General features: G+C 48.7%; 1 protein-coding gene across 1 annotated transcript in view; it reads right to left on the bottom strand.

Moving 5' to 3' along the window:
• UNC5B (unc-5 netrin receptor B) overlaps nt 1-6,703 on the bottom strand; it is a 76,629-nt gene extending 69,926 nt beyond the window's left edge. Inside the window, exons 1-2 of the mRNA XM_044660247.1 lie at nt 6,602-6,703; nt 6,452-6,539 (exon numbers count right to left, since the gene is read on the bottom strand). Coding sequence (XP_044516182.1) covers nt 6,452-6,539; nt 6,602-6,703 — 190 coding nt within the window. The remainder of the gene's footprint in view (nt 1-6,451; nt 6,540-6,601) is intronic.
• Nucleotides 6,704-16,920: the final 10,217 nt, after the last annotated feature.

Genomic DNA, 16,920 nt, shown 5'->3' on the forward strand with positions numbered 1-16,920 from the left:
GAGAAGGAGAGAGAGAGAGAGAGAGAGAGAGAGAGAGAGAGAGAGAGAGAAATACTGAAGAATTGAATAATTTAACAAGGGCACAGACCCAGGACTAAGAATTAGTACAACTCTATCATTTTACAGAATAGGAAATTGAGGCCAAAGAAAGAGAAACAATTGCCCCAGCGTCCCATAACTGGTTAAGGGCACGGCCAGGTCCCCAGTGCTGCCTTTGTCAAGTATTCTAAAGTGAAGGAGTTTCTCAGATGCTTTCCTGATGAATAAAAAGCAGGATTCTTTTGGAAAGCATCAGGGAGATGAGGTGGATTTTCTGAAAAATTCCAGGGACCAGTAAGCTCCTTCCCTTCCCCTAGGGGCCAGATGGAGCAAGCAGCTTCCCCTAGGGGGCAGGCAATCTTCAAGCTCGGTTCCCGATGCCAGGCAGCTGCTCTGCCAGGGCTGTGGTCCCCACCTACCGGCCAGAGCCCGGCCCAGGCAGACGGAGACAGCCAGCCCTGCGGCTCGGCCGCTTACATAGGCAGCTGCAGGCACCCAGCCCTGCTCCCATTCCTGATGACACGGACCTGCAAAAGGCTGATGCAAGTTAGGAGACAGCCATGTAATAGAGACTCCTGGAGCATCCCGGGGCACCATCGGCAGTCCCTCGGGAGGGAGGCTGCTCCCTCCCCCTGTGCTCCCTGGCACACTGCTGATGTAATCCAGGGCCCTCGTTGACTCAGGGCTGGGTGCCTTCCTTTGCTGCTTCCTCAGAGCTGGGGATAGGAGAGAAGGGAGGAAGGGGCCAGGGCAGAGAGGACTAAAAAAATCACCGGAACTCGGTAAGAAAGGGGCCTGGAGGAAAGGACATTCTCAGGCCTGGGAGTAGAGATGAATGAGGGCAGGACCAGCCCTGACCTCAGGACAGGTAGACAGAAAAGCTCATGGAATACAGCATAGAAGAATTCTAAACATTGTCAGGAAGACCTGAGTTCAAAATCTCCCCTAAAATGCTAACTAGCAGATGAGGAAACCAAGACTGAGAGAGATTGTCACTCACTCTCAGCCTCAGTTTCCTCATCTGTAAAAGGAGGATAATAATCTGAGAATCAAATGAGATTGTACATAGTTTTGTAAGCCTTACAGAATTAAATAATTATCATATCATAAATAATTATCCCATCATCTGACTTCCTCATGAGGAAACAAGAATCCCACAGAAGGAATGACTTGGACAGATTCGAGTCAGAGCTTCTGCGCCCTAATCTAGAGCTCTTGCCATGATACCTTGATACCTGTAGACTTAGGGTCACTGGATCTCAGATTCAGAATCAGAAGGAGTCCAAGAGATCACCTGGTTGTCAAATGAACTCTCTCATTTAAGACCCAAAGGAAGAGAAGTCAATTAATTGTCCAAGGTCACACAGGCCATAAGTGGGTTCTGCTCTGGATTCACTTTAGACCTTCAGATAAGGTGTTTCAGTCCTCTGGGGTTTGATTGCTTCCTCCATAAAATGGGGATAAAGAAAGAGCCTCCCTACCTATATCATGATAATCATATCTCCCATTTCCAGAGTCCTTTAAAGCTTACAAAGCACTTTCCTTGTGCCGAGTGTATTATAGTCCCCATTTCACAGAGAGGAAAATAGACAAAGAAAACTTGTCTATGGTCATGTTCAAGCTCAGGTCCTCCCATTCCAAGTCCCAAGTCCAGCCCTCTTTGTGCCAGGCTACATCGTCCCTCACGGGCATCAGGGAAAGACTGGATGGTCTGAAAGCATTCCGCAAGGTTTCAATGATGTAGTGAGCCATCAATATTGCAGCCCAGCAGATCACCGGACTGGGCTCTCTTGGGGGCCAGAGATGCCACATTGTCTCACGAGGGCCTGGGGAGGGGACTGAGGACTATACGGTGCCCAAGCTACCTTTGATTTTTTTTTAATTTTTCCCATCCAGCCAAGCCTGGGAAGTGGGGAGGAGGGCTTCCAGCCTGCCCTCGCTCAGTCCAGCCCTGATCCCCAGGGTGTCATCTCGGGAAGGGAGAGAAGAGAAGAGAAGAGTGTGCTGCTCTCTGGAATCTCCCTGGAGACCCCGTGAGACCAGCACAGATCAACGAAGGGAGAGCAGAAAAATGTTCGCTGAAGTCTCAAAGATTCCTGCATCAGCTGAGAGCCTGGACTAAAAGTAATTCAATTCAATCTCGTTAAGTGCCGACTGAGGTTTATTAAGCGCCGACAGTATGCAAAGCACCAGGCGGGATGCTGAAAGCACAGAGGCCAAACCAGAATAAGCCCCTGATCCCATGATCCCATTTTCACGTCCACCATAGGACACGTAGGCAGATAATACAATAGGAGGGAATTGGAGAAGGAAGAGCGCATCCACAGCTTGGGGAAAATTTCTCAGAAATGCCTGAGCAAAGCCTTGAATGAAGCCACTGTTAGAGGAGATGGAAGTGAAGACGGATCATAAGATCAATGATTTGAAGCTAGGAGGAACCTTTGGGGCTGTCTAGTCCAATTCCTGCATATTACAGATAAGGAAACTGAGGCCCAGTGAAATGAACTGGTCTCCCCAAGGTCCGTAAGCAGATAGACAGAATTGCCGGGGATTACAAACCAAGCATGTGGAACGGTGGACACAGGAGCTCTGAGGTGAGAAGTAATGCTAAATTCAGGGCACTGAAATGGGTCATTTGGGATTCAGTAGAATTTGTGAAAGGGTGTGGTGTGACATAAATCTACAAAGGTAGGCTGGCATCAGACTGTAAAGGGCTTTAAATGCCTGCCACGCTGAGCTGTCCATTTTTGTATCTTTTTTTTTTTTTTTTGAGTCAAACAGGGTTGTGACTTACCCAGGGTCACACAGCTGGTAGGGTCTGAGGCCAGATTTGAACTCAAGAAGCTTAGTCTGCCTGATATCAGACCTGCCACTCTAGCCACTGCACCACCTAGCTGCCCTTTTATTTTATCCTAAAGGCAACAGGGATTCCTAGAAGGTCCTTGAGCAGAAGAGTGTCCTGGTCAAGCCTGAGTCTGAAGATGATTTTGATGGATAAAAGACGTGAGAGCCTGGAGAAAGAATAAATAGGAGACTGTTGCAATAGCCCAGGTAAGAGGTAACGGGCACTGAAGATGAAGGCATCATGTGAGTAGAGACAAGGATGCCAGAGATGATCATAACAATTCACAGACATATTTTTTTAAACCGTTACCTTCAGACTTGGAATCAATATTAATTCTAAGGCAGAAGAGAAGTAAGGGTTAGGCGCTGGGGGGTTAAGTGACTTGCCCAGGGTCACACAGCTAGGAAGTGCTTGAGCCCAGATTTGAACCCAGAACCCTCTAGGGCTGGCTCTCAATCCACTGAGCCACCTAATTGCCCCCCAATTTCTAGTTTTTAATAAAGAATTTTCCTCCTAGCAACTCACTATTGTATGGTAAAGGTAGTTGTGGTCAAGGTCATATAGATATCAGCCCATTTAACAGATAAGGAAACTGAGTTTTGTCGAGGTTAAGGGACTTGCTGCTTAGGTCGTGCCCCTACTGGTTCTATGACTCTAAGATTTGAAGGACCTTTATTCCTGCCGCCTTCTGCCTTCCGCCTTCCGCCTTCCCCTGAGACAATATACAGCGTGGGACCAGGGAGGAGGAAATGCCTCATAGCCGGCCTCTGACTGTGCTTATTTTGTTCATATTCATTACATCCTAGTTTCCCATCCAGACTCTAACGTCCTTGGGGGCAAGGACTATGTCTCCTATACTCCCGATTCCCCCGACAGTGCCTAGTAGAGTGTCTTCGTACATAAAAGCTTATCGATCTGCAATTGATACCTTGTTCTTTGAGGCAGGAGCTCAGGGGACAGTAATAGACTCAGTGTGAGAAGGGGGTGTCCGTTGGCCCCAGATTAAGTCCCCCTCCTCCTCCTCGCTCTCTTCTGCCTACATGCCCCTCAGCCCCGCAGTCCGGGCTCCCATGATCCCCAGGGACCCTTCTCCCTTAGTCTTCTCTCCTTCCCAGACTCCCAGGGCACTAGCCATCTCCAGATGGACCACTCCAGTGATCTTTCCCCGCCTCTCCCTCCCCACATCCCCTGGGATCCCCTAGGTCAAAACAATGGAGGCCTTTGCTCGCCCTTGATATAATGGCTTATTAAGTGGCTAATTTTAGCAAGGAGACACTCGACATTTTCCCAGCGGCAGCACTCCCCAGGACAAACAATCTGGCTTTTTCTGCCCAATTGTTCTCAGGATGGAGGCTGACTCTAGAGGTCCGCACAATTCCCTTTGTGTCTGCTTCCTGAGGAGCTCTGGGTCATTCATGGGGAGAAGCAGTCCCCCCGCTAGCCCTTCCAGCTCCCAGGTGTGCCTCGATTTCTGGAAGAAGCAGGATGTCAGTTAAAGGTCTGACCCTTCTCTGTTCCTGGCCATGGAGGAGAGAAGGAGAGGGGCTTGCCATTTGGAGGAGCCCTGCAGCGATCTGTCAAATGAGAAATCTTTGGGGCAAGTGAATTAAACCAAAGCTATCAGATAAAGGGAAAACTCACCTGTCAGAGCCCAGGGTGCCAAGGAGGGGGAAGACATGGGAGCCGTATGCTTTCCTTTCATCTTGGCTGCAGCCGGGCCACACACTCAACAAACCCTCTTTCCTTTGGAATTCTAGCTCCCCTATAGATGCTGCCTTCCCTTGGGAAAACAGAAGCTCCATCAGGGCAGGGCCTGGCTGATCTGCTTGTTTCTGTAAACCTGGCACTCAGTGGACTGCTTGGCACATTGTATGCATGAAAAAAAACACCCTTTTCATTCATTCATTCATTCATTCATTCACATATTCATTCATTCAAACATACTTGAACAACCATCAAAAATTAGGATCTTGGGGCAATGAGGTGGCTTAGAGATGAAAGGTCCTTGGTTCAAATATGACCTCAAGATACATCCCAGCTGTGTCATGCTAGTCGTCTAGCTCTTCTGTCTTGGAACCGATCCTTAGGATTGATCCTAAGAAGGAAGGTAAGGGGCTTTTTTTTTTTAATTTTTAATTTTTTTTAAATAGAATCTTTACAGCGGAAATGTTTAAAATCAAGATTAATCATACCTCACGTTTATTTAATTTGAAGATTCACCCAGAGCCTTTTTCTCACAACCTTTCTGCCAAGGTAGATAGAGTAAGCCTCGTTGTGCCCATTTTACACATGAGGAAACTGTGGTTCAGCAAGATGAGATGACTTAACAAAGATCCTCCAGCCAGCAAGGGCCAGCCCTGGAATTCCAATACTTGAATTCCTCTGCATTTCTTCCTTCTCCAGAAGGTCCCCCTCTTTTGTGGCAGGCCTTACCATTATTCCAGGGCTTGGGAGGATTGGCAGGAGGGTGGGAAGAAGCCCCTCCGGATCCTGATCAGGACCCTCTCTAACCCCTGGCTACTCTGGGCTCTAGAAGGATTAAAGGGAGGCTGGAGGGTTAAGGAGAAGAGAAGACACTAGAGAGGTCTAGAAATCTTTGCCCAGAAATTCCAACCGGCCTCCCAAGGGCCAGACCCTCCTTCAGCTCCAGGGGGTACCCAAGCCCAGAAATTCAGCCAGTGCCCCTGATTGCGCCCCCTTCCCACCCCCAGAGAAAAGTCAAGTACAGTGTGGGCCTCTTTGCTCTCCCCTCCCCCCATACGGTCCCTGTGAGCTTCCTGCTTCCTTGGCCTCTCCCCTCCCCCCATAATTACTGAGTATTCCTTCCAGGCTCCAGTAATGAGGGGGTACCCGGAGCCAGCACTAATTACAGGGTTTTTAAAAGGAACAGGAGCCTCCTTTTAAGCAAAATTATAAAGTCTGAAGCTGGACTCCCTTTATATGGGGCAAGGGGGAGGGAGAAAGGGGACTCGGAGGAACTGGGGAATTTATGGGAAGCCGAGCTCTGTCTGGGCCCCAAGACCCGAGATGTGGGCTGGGGCTTGGTAGGAATGAAAAGAGCTGGTGGTCCTGGGCTCTTGTTACTCTTCTCCAGTTTTCAGTCACTTCCTTTAGATCTCCTTGACATATCATCCAAACCCTGAGCCCGAACATTTAGCCTCCCTTGCCTCAGTTTCCTCATCTGTAAAATGGGTGGGGGGTTGTATTAGATGGCCTCTAAGGTCCCCTTCCAGCTGTAAATCTATGGTAAGAAAGCCATCCAGTGGCTTTGCCCACTCAGACCAGAGGGCTCTTGGGTAACCCGTTGTGGGGGAAGATGGCTCAACAGGTCAACTGAGTCACACTGTTGCCTGTGCTAGGTTTACAATCCTGCCTCCCTCCTTCCTTCCCCCTCCCTCAAATTATGCTTCAGCCACTGGCTGCCCACTCACCACCATGAATCAAAGCCTTTCTCATTACCTCCTCCTCTTCGGTTCCAGTGGGCACCCTCACTGGCCCCAACAGGCCTCTTCAATAGAGCTTTGATCTGAGGACCTCAAGGCACTTTAACAAGCAGCTGAGTCTCACCTGCTCTCATGTGGAAATTGTATATGGCGGTGGGTGGGAAGAGCTTGGGGGACCCAAGCAGGGGCCTCTCTACCAGCAGAAGAGACGGCTGTGGGGTTAAGGGGGAGGGGGGCGCCTTCCTCCCCCTAGGCTAACTCTCCCAACACTCACTGCATCACCCAAGGTGCCCACGCCATGAGAAGGGGCATGGGAGCTACAGGGCTTGCAGGAGGTGCCCGCCCCACCTGGCAGCACCACCTGGCTGGAGGGCATTTGCGAAAGGGTACCTTAATTAGACGGTGGGCAACCTGCCAGGGAAGTTATGGGGCCACACCTAGGCTTCTAACCTGGAGCCACCATTGCCTAGTCCCTCTGCCCTGGGCTCCGCACTCTCCTTGCCCTGCCCAGGCTCTGCCCAGCTTCTGTGCTGTGTCATTCCCATCCACAGGCGGACAGGAGGGGAGGGCTGGCATTCCCTGGTGGTCCCACATCCCTATTTGCTATCCCCAAGAAAGAAAGCATTTCCTCCCAGGCTGACTTTCCTTCTAGAATCTGGGAATGGAAAGAGGAATGTTAGAAGCAAGCGGCAAAAGAGTTGTGTTCTGGGAAAGAAAAAAAGAAAAGTCTTGGGTTCCGTCAACCTGGGGGCGCCCATGCCAGAAGAGAGAGGCAAGGAGGGAGAGAGACTCGGGGCCCCATGCAAACTGGGTCTGAGGCAGCAGGGAGGGAAAGAGGGAGGCTTCTGAGAGCCCGGGCCAGCAGTTCTGGCCTTCCATCCGCCTGCCCCCTCCCCCAAGCACCAGGGCCCGACTCCCTTGGAGTGCCCATCTGCCAGGGTTAGATAATTTCCTCTGAGCCAGCCAGACCACTAGGCAGAGTGTCCAGGGACTCGGGCCATTACTGCTCCCTCCCTCCAGGGGAAGGGCAAAAACTGCAGTCTTCGGCCTGGCCATCTGGCCTCTCTGCCGCATGGAGCAGTGGTCATTCCCTGCTCTGTCTCTGGGGACGGGCTTCTTCCTCCACTCTGCAGAGGCGGCCCTCGGGGAGCCGCCTAGAGCTTGCATGGGCACCGCTGTGTCGGTGGCTGGGACGGGTCTGGCCCGAGGGCCACTAGCCAAGCTGGGCTCTGGGGCCGGGCCCAGAGGAAAGAGAGAGGGCCTGGTGGTGCTGGGGAATGGCTGGGGATGCTGAGGAGTGCCCCACCTCCTCCCCTTCCCCACCTTTCCAAAGCAACCAGCCGGCTTTGAAAAATAACAGCCCTGAAAGGCCTGAAGCCCAGCCACCTCTACCCAAATTGACCTTGTGGGGCCCTCTCTGACAGGAAGAGCAAAAAAAAAAACCTGTCTAAAAGCTTCTGTGTTCATGAATGGTGTCTATCGATCCAGTATCATCTGCTCTGCCCTTTTCTCTCACCTCCTCGCCGCCCTCCGCAAAGTCCTTGGCTCTGAGCTTCCCAGACTCCCCCACTGGCTTCGGAAGCCCACGCTCCTGGCCTGGCATTCAAGGCCCTTTCCAATCTGGCCCCTACCTTCCTTTCCAACTCTGTCCCTCTGCAGAGTCTCTGTAGCAGCCGGAGCAGGCTGCTTCCTGTTCCCCAAATGCATACTCTTTCCCAACACCATGCCTTTGCCTCCATTGTTCCTGTGTCCCCAACGGACCACCCTGATGACTGGTCCAGAGGAGAACTTTCTCTCCTTTCAGGGTCCAGCAGCCTAGGGGTCATCTCCCTCCTTCCTGAAGCCTTCGAAGCTTCCCTGGCTCTAAAGGCTGCCTCTGTCCTTAAACCTTCTTGCACCCCCTACTTTTAGACTTATCCTCTATACTTATGAATATTAATATTTATAATTTAATTATAAATTACAATGAAATGATATTATATTATATATCATATAATCTGTCATTAATATTTATAAATTAATTTTATATATTACAATGAAATAATATCATTATATTATGTATCATATAATTTGTCATTAATATTTATAAATTAATTTTATATATCACAATGAAATAATATCATTATATTATGTATCATATAATTTATCATTAATATTTATAAATTAATTCTGTATGTTAAAATGAAATTATAATATAATTTATATAATATACAATATATATTAATATATTAAATGCATTATATATTACATATATGATATAATCATTATAATAGATTATATAGCATATACTTTATCATTAACATTTATAAATTTAAATGGATTCATACCCAAGTCATCCTGGTAAATTATATTTGACCCAAGCCACCTCCTAGAGAAACTAGAGGCACCCTGAAGGTAGGGATTGGCTTGGAGCTTCCCCCCACCACCTCTCCCATCATTTAATCTTCCAGCATTCAGCAACATGCATTGTATACAGTAGGCACTTAAATCCTTGGGGAAGTGAACTTCATTTTATGAGATTCTAGATTTTAGGGCCAGAAGGGGTCTTAGAGGCCATTTAGTCCTACCCACCCAGCCAGGTGACAAATTAATCATTAGCATACATTCATAAGTTGTCTGACCCTATGAGGTAGGTGTATTATGTCCATTTTACAGATGAGGAAGCCGAGAAAGACAGAGGTTAAGTGACTTGCATGGGGAGAGTGGGTAGAAATTATATACAGCTGCTGGTAGGTGTCTGAGGCAGAATCTGAACTCAGGACCTTTCTGAATTCCCTACTCTAATCAGGGCCCCACCCAGCTGTCTCAAGATGGCCCCAAATTAACCAGTCCTTCCATGGCATGAACTCCTGTAATGACTCACATGTATATGATGCTTTGGTGTTTACCAATCCCTTTCCTTGAAATAGCCCTGTGAAGTAGGGATGATCAGAATTAGCCCCATTTTACAGATGTGGAAAATGAGATTTGGATGGCGCAGTAAATGTCCAATAACAGAATCGAGCATCCCAAACCACTGTGCTATATTATCTGTTACCCAACAAAACTGGCTGGGGAAATGGAGCTTTCATTGCGCCGCAGACACAATTTTCCCTTCCAGTCCTGCCTTCTCTAGTCTTTTCCTAGACATATAATGCACCCTCAACAAGAAACATAGAAGGTCTGGGCAGTGAGGCAGGCTGGGAGAGGGACCCGATTCAACAATCTTTTTCCTCACCCCTGGCACTGAGCACTTTCTTCTGTGTGTGTGTGTGGTGTTCTCAGGTCTAGAAGGGACCTCAAGGGCAGGCTGGGGGAATTCTGGAGAGAATGGGCTGAGTCCTAGCTGGCGAGAAGGTCACTGCCTTCTGGGATGGCAAGGAGAAATTTCAGGGTCTGCTGGCTTCGATGTCCAGGAGAGGGAACAAACAAGCACTAATAAATACAGGGAGGCTTGCAAATTCCCAGAAGCGGAGAAGGGACCTCAGAAGCCATCTCTGACTCAGCTACAAGACTTGTAACAGCCTCCGCTTTCAAGACCGCTAGTGAGGGTGACCCGTTGTATCCCCAGGCAGCTCCTTCTATTCTTGGACAACTCTGTCTAGAGCAGGAATTTGGGGGGGTCTTGATATAGCAAGATGCACCCCCTTTAATCCCTCAGATAATCAGAGAGGCCAACAGAAGATGAAGACAGACAGTGGCTTTATTGCCTTCGAGTCAGAGACCCAAAGAGCCAACTGAATTCCCCAATTTATAAGAGACGAACCCGATGCCCTCCACCTGTGCCAAGGGCACCAATTAAAGGCCTTTAGAAAAGACCGGGAAGGGGTGCGGTAAAGGGGGAGCGAAGCCATAGCCAATTAAGCCAATGATTTAAACTTTACCTCTACAGGGATATCGATCCAATGCATTGAGAATAATACACTCATTTTCACTCCATACGACTGATCATTAAGGAGTTCTCCCCAATGAGCAAAAATCATTCTCGTTGTGACTTCTCCCCATTTCTGGTTCCTCTCTCTGGGACCAAGCAGAACCCCTAGAATCTCCCCTCTTCAACATGACAGCCCCTAAGTCGGTTATCACCTCCTCCCACCCCCAAACCTTGTCTTCATCACACGAAGCATCCAGTTCTTGGAGCCAACCCTCCCACGGCATGGATTCTTGTCAGTAACAACTCACGTGTATATGACGATTTCCTATTTACGAGTTTACTTCCCGTGAAATAGCTCTGTGAAGTATGGAGGGTCAGAATTAGCCCCATTTTACAGATTGGAAAATGAGATTCAGGTGGCACAAGGAAATCACCCCCCCCCCCCAAGTCACAAGGCCAGTGAACATGAGAGCTGGAAATCTAACCTGAGGTTCTTAAACACCCACCCAATGCTCTCCCCCCAGCCTCTCTTACTCAAAGCCCTCTGCTGTAGTTCAGCCATTTTTCAGTTGTGTCAGAACCTTTGGGACCCCTTTTTGGAGTTTTCTTGGCCAAGATATCGGAACGATTTGCCATTTCCTTCTCCAGCACATTTTACAGATGAGGAAACAGAGGCAAACGGGTTTAAGGGACGTGCCCAAGGTCACCCAATTAATAAGTATCTGAGGCCGGATTTGAACTCAGGTCATCTGGATTCTGGATATAGCAAGCACCTAACCTCTTCAGAGCCCCACTAGTTTCCAAATACACTGAAAATTAAAGCACCTCAGCCCTCATGGCTGAACTCCTCCAAGAAGCCTTCGCTCACTACTCCAACCCCTTGGACAGCTCCCTTCTTTGAATCTCTCTAACAACCTGTTCCATACAAATGAGCACGTCATCTCCATCATTTACCAGCTGGATGGTCTCACGCAAAAGACTCCCCATCTCTGATCTTCAGTTTCCTCATCTGCAAAATGGGACTAGCTTATATATTTGGACTAACTACTTAAATACTTGGACTAGCTACCTCCAAAGAGGCTCAAACAAGATATTATAGTCATTCTTTCATTCAGCAATCAGCTGAGGGTCTGCTTCGTGCTCGATAAATCATTTAAGAAAGAAGAAGGGCATGCTGGTCCAAGAGCCAGACTACCAATTCTTTGGAGTCCTGGCAAGAGTATGCCAGTGAATGTTTAACAACCAGCTCTCTGAAGGGAAATCTCTCAGCCTCAACTGTTTTTTTTTTTTAAAACCCTTACCTTCCGTCTTGGAGTCAATACTGGGTATTGGTTCCAAGGCAGAAGAGTGGTAAGGGCTAGGCAATGGGAGTCAAGTGACTTGTCCAGGGTCACACAGCTGGGAAGTGTCTGAGGTCAAATTTGAACCTAGGACCTCCCGTCTCTAGGCCTGGCTCTCAATCCACTGAGCTACCCAGCTGCCCCACAACTGTTTGTTTTTTAAACCTTTATCTTCTATACTAAGTATCAGTTCCAAAACAGAAGAGCTGTAAGGACTAGGCCATCGGGGTTAAGTGATTTGCTCAGGGTCACACTGCTAAGAAGTGTCTGAGGTCACATTTGAACCCAGAACCACCTCCCATCTCTAGGTAGGCCTGACTCTCAATCCACTGAGTCACCTAGTTGCCCTCTCTGAGCCTTAATTGTAAGGTGTAAAGTGAGGGATTAGATGGGTGGGGTCCCTCCCAGCTCTAAATCTATAATCCGATGGGAAAGTGCTCTTCTACAGATATAAGGTAAAGCCATTATCACCCAAGGCAGGACCTTAATAACAGGGAAAGTTGCTGAAGATGGGAATAGATACTTTGAAATTTCAGATGTGGCCCTGCATCCCTCAGGTTGTCCAAAATAGCCAAGAAACCCAGAGAGCAGCTCGTGGCACGAAATCCATGATTAAAAGATTATTTTAAAATAATGATCAATTGGATGACACGTGTTAAAACCAGTGGAAATGTGCGTTGGCTATGGGGGGGATTTGGAGGGATGAAGGGGAAAGTAAAAACATGAATCATGTAACCATGGAAAATTTTTCTAAAAAAAAAAATAAATAATGATCACTGGGGCAGCTGGGGAAGATATCCAGGCTTGAAGTTGGGATGTCATGGGTTCAATTCTGAACTCCAGATGCTTCCTGGCTGTGTGACCCTGGGCAAGTCACCTAACCCCAATTGTCTAATCCTTCATTCTTGTTACTCGGAACCAATGCACAGTATTGATTCTAAGACAGAAATTAAGGGGTTTTGTTCATTTGTTTTTATTATAGTAAAAACATATGACAGAGTAGCTGGGTGGCTCAGTGGATTGGAGATAGGAGGTCCTGGGTTCAAATCTGACCTCATCGTCTTCCTAGATGTGTGACCCTGGGAAGTCACCTAACCCCAACTGCCTAGCTCTTACTGCTCTTCTGCCTTGGAACTAATACTCACTGTCCATTTCTAAGACAGACGGTAAGGGTTTTCAATAAATAAATGATTGTTGAATGAAGCTACATCCCTTGGACAAGGCAGCTTTCCTAACATATAGGCGGTGGGCTGGGCAGCAAGTGCTGCATTTAGCCAGAGGGGTACAGTCAGTAAGGCCTAAAGAAGGGAGAAGCATCACTATGAGCTGTGGGAAATCAGGAAGGGCTTCAAGGAGGAGGTGAAGTTTGACCTGAGCTCTGAAAGATAAATATGATTTGGTAAGAAATTGAAACAGGAAAGGCATTCCGAGTGAGGAGCCCAGGGGTGGCAGCATGGTGGCCAGGGACCAAGGCCAATGAAGGTCCAAATGCCAGATGAAGAGGCTTAGGGTTTGATCCTTCAAGCCATGGGGAGCCTGTGTAAATAAGCAAGTGGTGCAATGGATTCCTGGGGGGGCAGAAGGAAGGGACGGAGACACCGAAAGAAGGATGTTGCCAGTCTGGGCATCGAGAGATCCAGGACGGGGCAGACCTTCCCATCTGCCAGGGACCAGTTGTCTTCCCCGAGTCGTCCGCTGCCTGCCCCAGAGGCCCCTTCTCCTTGGTGAGAGAGGCTGGCTGTTTTCGATCTCCGGGATGGCACCTGGGCCGGCTAGTTTCAACACCTCCCCAGCCCACACAGCTCCTCAGCTCACCACCTGGGGAGCAGCGCGCTAAGAAAAACACGAGGGAGCCCTTCCTCTCTTCAAAGCATTCCTGGTCGGGGTGTGGGTGGGGAGCTAGGGGAGAAGGAAGGGAGGGAGAGACAAGTAGGTGGTGTTCTCCCCCATTTCACAGATGGGAAAACTGACTAAGGCTCTTGAGACACTCGCCTCAGGCTGACCAGGGCTTTGCCAGATTCAGAATCTTCAGTCAAAATCCTAAACCTCCATCGCCAGTAGCATTGTGGCAGGGAAGGGAGAGCCCGTAAATTCTGTGTTGCTACCCATTTTTCCATGCTCAGAGAAGCCTAGGCAGGGCCTGGGAGGCAGGGAGTAGGAGGTCGAGGCAGAGGGAGGAAAATATGAGGCAACCCTGGAAACTGGGATTCTGTGAGAATTTTGCTGCATGGTCCAGGGCAAACTAACTTCCTCTCTCCCAGCCTCAGTTTCCTTCCTTGTACAAGGAGGGAGTTGAACTAAATGCTCTCCAGGTGCTCTCCAGCTCACATTCTGAGACTTAATTATGGCTGGACATTGGAAATGACATAGGAACAGAGAAGGAGGCCGGAAGGAAGCACAAACAAGCAGGACAACTTTGAAAGTTACATATCAGGGGCAGCTGGGTGGCTCAGTGGACAGAGAGCCAGACTTGGAGGTCCTGGGTTCAAAATGGACCTCAGACACTTCCTGGCTGTATGATCCTGGGCAAGTCACTTCCATTTGCCTAGTCCTTACCGAAATTCTGCCTTCTACCAATACTTAGTATCATTTCTAATATAGAAAGTAAAATTGTTTTTTTTAATTAAGAAAGAAAGTTACTCATTGCATGTATTAAATGCCCAACAGGAAAAGCATGTGCTACAGAATAGCAATTTAGAGCTTCAAGTGCAAGCCTGCCTTTCTGCTCCATAGCAGAGGAGACGTCACGAAAGTCTTAGTGCAGTTTTAAGCTAGCATGACTTCAAAGTGCATCAAGACTTCTGCAGCGTCCTGTAGAGAAAATATATACATTCTATTTAGTTGGTTAAAATTGGTGGAAAAACTCAAGCGGAAAAGATGACCTGGCGAGCCTTGAGCTTATATTCAAGGCTCTCGAATCCCACCCTAAGAATGCTGTCAGGGAAAAAGGTGGGTTTGAGCCTCCCTGTGTGACCTCAGACAAATAACATGCTCTCTCTGAGTTTCAGAGTCCTTCTTTGTCAAATGAAAGAGTTGGACGAAAAACAAGGACCTGGAGCAGAAAATGACTTCTTTGGAGTACTAGATGGCCTCTGAGGCCACTTTCTAGCTCTCAGGCTATCATTTAAGGAGCTGGGGGCAGCAAGGGAGTGAGAGCCAGGTCCAGAGCAGAGATGGGAGGTCCGGGATTCAAATCTGACCTCGGACCCTTCCTAGTAGTGTGACCCTGGGCAAGTCATTGAACCTCTACTGCCAGTCCTTAGTACTCTTCTGCCCTGGAACCAATACACATGATTGAGACCAAGATGGGAGATAAGGGGTTAAAAAAAATCAAATGAGCCCCCAGCTACGAGACAGAACCCAGATCTGCCTCCTGTGATTGGCCACGTTTGGCCAACTGGAACCCTGAATTCTCGTGGGCCCTGTAAGAGGTAAGATTCAGTTGTGTAGAAATATTAGCCATCTCGAATTCCTTCTGACTTCACACTGTCCCCCCCCACCCAATTACTCTACATTAATAAAGTCAGACTGACTGTGGGTTCATCCCCCACCTCCCACCACCTTCTGGCCTTGGGTACATTTATTGGGAGTGATTGCAAATTCGAATATCAACTCACTTAAATCCCACTCCATGGAGACACAACACACACACACACACACACACACACACACACACAGAGGGTTGGGAAAACCTAGGTTCACACTTTAGTTCCTTTTTATTTTTTAACCTCTTACCTTCCATCTTGGAGTCAATACTGAGTATTGGCTCCAAGGCAGAAGAATGGTAAGGGCTAGATAATGGGGGTCAAGTGACTTGCCCAGGGTCACCCAGCTGGGAAGTGTCTGAGGCCAGATTTGAACCTAGGACCTCCCGTCTCTGGGTCTGACTCTCAATCCACCGAGCTACCCAGCTGCCCCCCCAGCCTTTAGTTTTGTTTTTTTTTTAAACCCTTAACTTTTGTGTATTGACTCCTCGGTGGACGAGTGGTAAGGGTGGGCCATGGAGGTCAAGTGACTTGCCCAGCCTTTAGTTCTAACAGACGTTGCCCCCAGAATATTAGGCGGGTGATTTTCAGGGGCCTCCCAGGCTCTCCCTCTGGAAGGAGAATGGGTGATCCTTTCCTCCCCACCACCAGTCTTGATGGTAACGTGTTCTTACCGCATGATGTGCTTTGAGATCCTTGGGAAAGCCAAGGATTTCAGAGTGATTTATGCACCTGCTGCTGAAAACTCATTTGGAGACAGGCCATTGTTTGCTGGCAACAGAAGAAAAAGAGGGGCATGTGGGGGTGGGGGTATGCTGCTCCAAAGGCAGGAAGTCCACCACCTTCCCCGCAGCTCACAGGAGCCTATTGATGGGTTCCTAGGGATATCCTCTGGGATTGTAAGCCTCCTTCCCAGGATACGTGGGAAAACTTTCCCAGTGCATGGACTCACGAAGGCTCCCTCCCCAGGAGCCCTCAGTCTGGTAGCTTCCTCTGGGGGTTTCCTGCCATTGTAGGACACCAAAGAGGGCCCAAGGAGAAGGATGCAGGCTCCGGCTTGCCCACCTCAGCGCCTGACGACGATCCTGCCCAAGGATCCCCCTCCCATAAGCCAGCTGTGCTGCCTTCGAGGTTGGACAAGCTAAACTACTTTACCTCTCCAGGACTCACTTACTTAATCATTGGGGAAATGGGGGCACTGGACTAGAGGCCATGTGTGGCGATTAGGTGGAGGGGCGGGTTCGAATTTTAGACTTGGCACTTACTAGCTGTAGGACCCTGGGCAAGTCACTTAGCCGCTAACTGCCTCAGTTTCCTTGTCTGTAAACCGGGAGCCTAATAGCACCTAGTTTCCAGGGATACTGTGAGCGTCAAGGAAGAGAGCAATCCTAAAGTGCTTCGCATCAAAGGCCTGGTACACAGCAAGCACTCTATAAATGTTAGTCATTATTTTGACGGGGATGATGATCATCTATAAAATGGAGATAATCAGAGCACTTTACAGGGTTGTTGTGGGGAATCACAGAGATACAGATCAATAAAAGAAGGCCTGGAAAGCCCTTTGCTATAGAAATGCTAGCTCTGGTGATTGTTTGACCATCCCTGTCTATCTAAGCTACGCTTCCCCACCTCCACCCGCCAATCCAGATTGTACAAGAGCTCAGGCCTGGGAGTGTGAAGGTCTGAGTTCAAATTCTGACCCTGCTCTGGACTATTTAGGTCACTTCAAGTGAGGCGCTTGAACATCCAAGGACATTCAACAGGGAGAAGGCTCGAGGAAGGCCATGCCCGTCCCATCCCCAAGGGCTCCTGGTAGCACCTGCTTCCCCCCAAGTCCCCCCGCAGCCCCCCACCAGCCCCAGGAATGGCAGTGATCGGGATTTCAGCCCTGCTCCACTGGCACTCTGGGAAGTCA

This window comes from Gracilinanus agilis, chromosome 2, assembly GCF_016433145.1.
Source record: "Gracilinanus agilis isolate LMUSP501 chromosome 2, AgileGrace, whole genome shotgun sequence".
Lineage (NCBI taxonomy): Eukaryota > Metazoa > Chordata > Mammalia > Didelphimorphia > Didelphidae > Gracilinanus > Gracilinanus agilis.